Source organism: Buceros rhinoceros, unplaced genomic scaffold (genome assembly GCF_000710305.1).
Source record: "Buceros rhinoceros silvestris isolate BGI_N320 unplaced genomic scaffold, ASM71030v1 scaffold8677, whole genome shotgun sequence".
In the NCBI taxonomy this organism is placed as follows: domain Eukaryota; kingdom Metazoa; phylum Chordata; class Aves; order Bucerotiformes; family Bucerotidae; genus Buceros; species Buceros rhinoceros.
Window position 1 is genome coordinate 1 of NW_010422716.1, and position 3,505 is coordinate 3,505.

At 43.3% G+C, this 3,505-nt stretch overlaps 1 protein-coding gene across 1 annotated transcript in view; it reads left to right on the forward strand.

Moving 5' to 3' along the window:
* Positions 1 to 124: 124 nt before the first annotated feature.
* Positions 125 to 3,505, forward strand: part of GCSH (glycine cleavage system protein H (aminomethyl carrier)) — a gene marked incomplete at both ends in the record, with an annotated part of 6,826 nt that continues 3,445 nt past the window's right edge. Inside the window, 2 exons of the mRNA XM_010140143.1 lie at positions 125 to 273; positions 3,174 to 3,253. Coding sequence (XP_010138445.1) covers positions 125 to 273; positions 3,174 to 3,253 — 229 coding nt within the window. The remainder of the gene's footprint in view (positions 274 to 3,173; positions 3,254 to 3,505) is intronic.

Sequence of the window (3,505 nt, forward strand, 5' to 3'; positions counted from 1 at the left end):
CTCCCTGCCTCGGGCGGTGCGCGGGTTACACGCCCCGTGTCCGGGAGCTGACGCGCTCCAGTTCCTCCAGCCGAGAGGAGATGGTGCAAGGAAGCAGCTTTTTCACTTCCTCCCCATGCCGCAGTTGTTCGGGGAAGCGGCGCCGGCCCCCTCCGGCCCCCGTTGCTGGCCGGGCAGAAGCAGCAGATGGCTTGTGCCGGGCTCGCCCGCTCGGCCAGCCTGATGATAGCTCCGGCGAGCCCCGGCAGCGGTACGAGAAAGGGGCAAAGCCGGGTGGGTGGAGGAGGCCAGCCCGCAGCGGTTAGACTGGCGTGGGCTGCCAGGAAACCTCAGCCAGGCTCTCAGGGCCTTGGGCCTGTTTGGGCTGGAGAAGTTGCTCTGTCTCGCCAGCCCCTGTGCAGTACAGCGCAGAAGTTCTGCGGCAGGAGATGGACCGACACATCGGGCTTGCGCTTTGTGTAGTTAACTCTGAAAGTCTCTGCTGCTGTCAAAGCTCTCTTTGAATGACAGTTAGACACAGAAGTCTGAAAACAGAATCTGTGGTGCTCCAGCAAACAGAAAAGTTGAAAAGGCAGGTGAGGAGCAGAATATGCTGTAAAAGCAATGACTGCCATTAAGAAGAGGACATAAATTTCATTCTAGGTAGTCTTTTAACCTGTCTGAACTGCCATCTGCTGCAAGTGAAAGAAACAACATTTATTAGCCATTATTTGCCAGTGAAGGGAGTCTCTTTCACTATTCCACGTCTGAGGTACCCAGTGTTTTTCTATAGATATAATTTGAAGGGATGACATAAATTATGCTTTTAGTTCAGACAGAGAGGAAAAATTTTGTATGCGTCTTTGTGGAGGTGTGAGTTTTCCTTCACCCTTCAGGTCTGTATCTCTGAAGTACTCTGCAGAGGCAGGCTGATCCAACAGAGGGCTGGCCTCAGAGCGTGCCGGTTCAGCTGAAACCAGAGTCACGATGAAATGAATGAAGCTAGAGTAAATGCAGGTGCCCTTCTGAAAAGGAGTGCTCACAGAAGAGATTTGCTGTGCTCTGACACTTCATATGCGTTTAGTCAGATTTATTTAGTGAGCTGATCACATAAGCTCAAAGTTCGTATTTTGAGATTACTTATTAACTATTTTTAATTTGACCTTTACTTATTTGCAGTGGGTTTCATTGCACGGTTAGAATTTTCCATTTTTCACCTTTTTTTTTGCCCTACAAAAAGCTTACGTGCTCTTCTAACTACTGAGAACATTTTACTGCTGTGTTCCAAACAGGGCATGGAGGTCTTCTGTATTTCTTTCTGGTTTTAACCTTGTTTTATAAACAAATCTTACACAATATTATTAGCCTACATACAAAGATATCTGGTTGGCTTCTTTGTGCCGTGTGTAATGTCACAAATGTTCGGCTTGGGTTGAGTTTCTGTGTCAGAAGGATATCTGGTTGGCTTCTTTGTGCCATGTGTAATGTCAGAAATGTTCGGCTTGGGTTGAGTTTCTGTGTCATTCTCTGTTCTTACGGTTCATTACTCATTTCCAATGAAATTCCTATGGGTTTAATGTCTTGACCTAAAATGATTTGAGACATTAGATTTCATCCATTCATTAGAACATGTCCTGAGAGATTTTTGCAGATATAAATAATGCTGGCTGAAATTCTCTGGGGGTTTTGAGTGATAATTCATGGAAAAATACTTCGTATTTGCATTTTACTCAAGGTCTGTTGTGTACTGTACTTGCCAACCCACGTGTTGCTCTGCTGAGGGCTGTGCAACTGAGGCCATCCTCAAGACTAAATGTTTTATCTGAGACCTACTTCTCTAACACGTGCTCAGACATAAGAGGATCACTGCAACTGAAACAGCTTGAAATATGACTGAATGACAGTGGAAAGATTGTAGCAGGTCTGCAGCGAGAACTTCTGTTTTCCTCCATGTACAAGTTTAGAAAATATCCCAGGATTTGCAGAGGTGTAGTTTCCCTCGCAGGTGTCAGAAGTCCAGCCTGGGGGAAGAGCCTGAGAGGTGAATTTTGAACTCAAAAGGAAAGTGCAGCTGTACTACTCTGGCACAAATCACCTGGGGGCTCTCCTCAAGAAGTATCTTCTCCAGCTTTGCGAACATCCCTTGTCTGACTGGATAGGTGCTACCAGTGAAAATTAAAAATAAATTAAAAAGAAAAAAAGGAGGAAGAAAATATCTATGGGGAAGTTACTGAAGTGAGAAAATGGAAAGCAGGCTGAAAATGCTCAGAGTAAGGAAAGTTCCAGGTAAAACAGTAGCAAGAGAAATGTTGCCTGTTTCAATTAGTTCTTTTGAAATTTCTCCATATGACTTTGTTAACAAAGAATTGCTTCTAGTAACAGCTAGTACCAGCTGCTCTGATCTTACAGGTCTAGAATACATCCAGAATTGTAAGATTGGTGTGAGAAGACGCCACAGGGTCTTGAATATGAGTATTTTAAAACTGTATAAAACAGCTACTGTGTTCTTCTCACAGTAACAGGATTAACAGAGAGCAAATTCTCTTAGGTAACAGTTGCCTATATGAGTCACCTTATTAATTCCTCCTGTATTAATTTGCCTTAATTTTACATAGATCTGTGACAACATTAAACAAGGAGAAATAGACTCTACAGGAGAGGGAAGGATTCAGCTGCTTCTGCTAGCCCGGATGCAACTTTTATAACTGATGGCTCTGAGTCCGTTGAATGAGATGCTGCAGTGCTGGCAGAGTTTCTAACAGGTCATTAACTCTGGCCATCCTGGGACTAATAAATGGTTGTCAGCAACAAACACTAAATATGCTCAAAAAGCCACTATGCTATCATAGAAACACGTAACTATGAGTAAAGTACTCGTATATGCTTTAATTTATACTTTTGCTTGAAGTCAAACTCCTTTGGCTCCCGTACTTGATCAGTTTCGTGACAGCACAGAACTAGTAATGCTCTCAGCAGAACACCTCGAGAGCTTCTACCGTGTCACTGAGCATGTCATGCGCAGAACAAAATGCTTCTGTAAATTGTACGTAACGTGTAAATTAATTTCCAAGAAAAACAAACAAAACTAACCTCAATTAAAAAAAATCCACAGTTTAAGCCTACAAATGTGTTACTGTATTTAAGTGAGCAACATGTCATTTATTTCTGAAATAATCAAGTTTGTTTCATTTTAGCCCGCAAATTCACAGACAAGCACGAGTGGGTATCAGTTGAAAATGGTGTTGGAACAGTAGGAATCAGCAATTTTGCACAGGTACTGGTCCCCCCTCCCCCAGGTCTGCAGTATTTGTTTACGTGTACCTGCTCTCATCCTTGCTCTTTGGTCGGGGGCTGTTTTCTATTGTTCTAATTGCATATGCTATATGCTATACCACAAGCGTGATTTTTGGACTCGGATCTATCACATTATTTGTGAAGCAAATGCTGCTTCAGCAGTCTGATAAATTCTTAGTGCTTCAGATGGAGCCTATGGAGAGCTGAACTTGATGAGAAACTTGATGGTTCA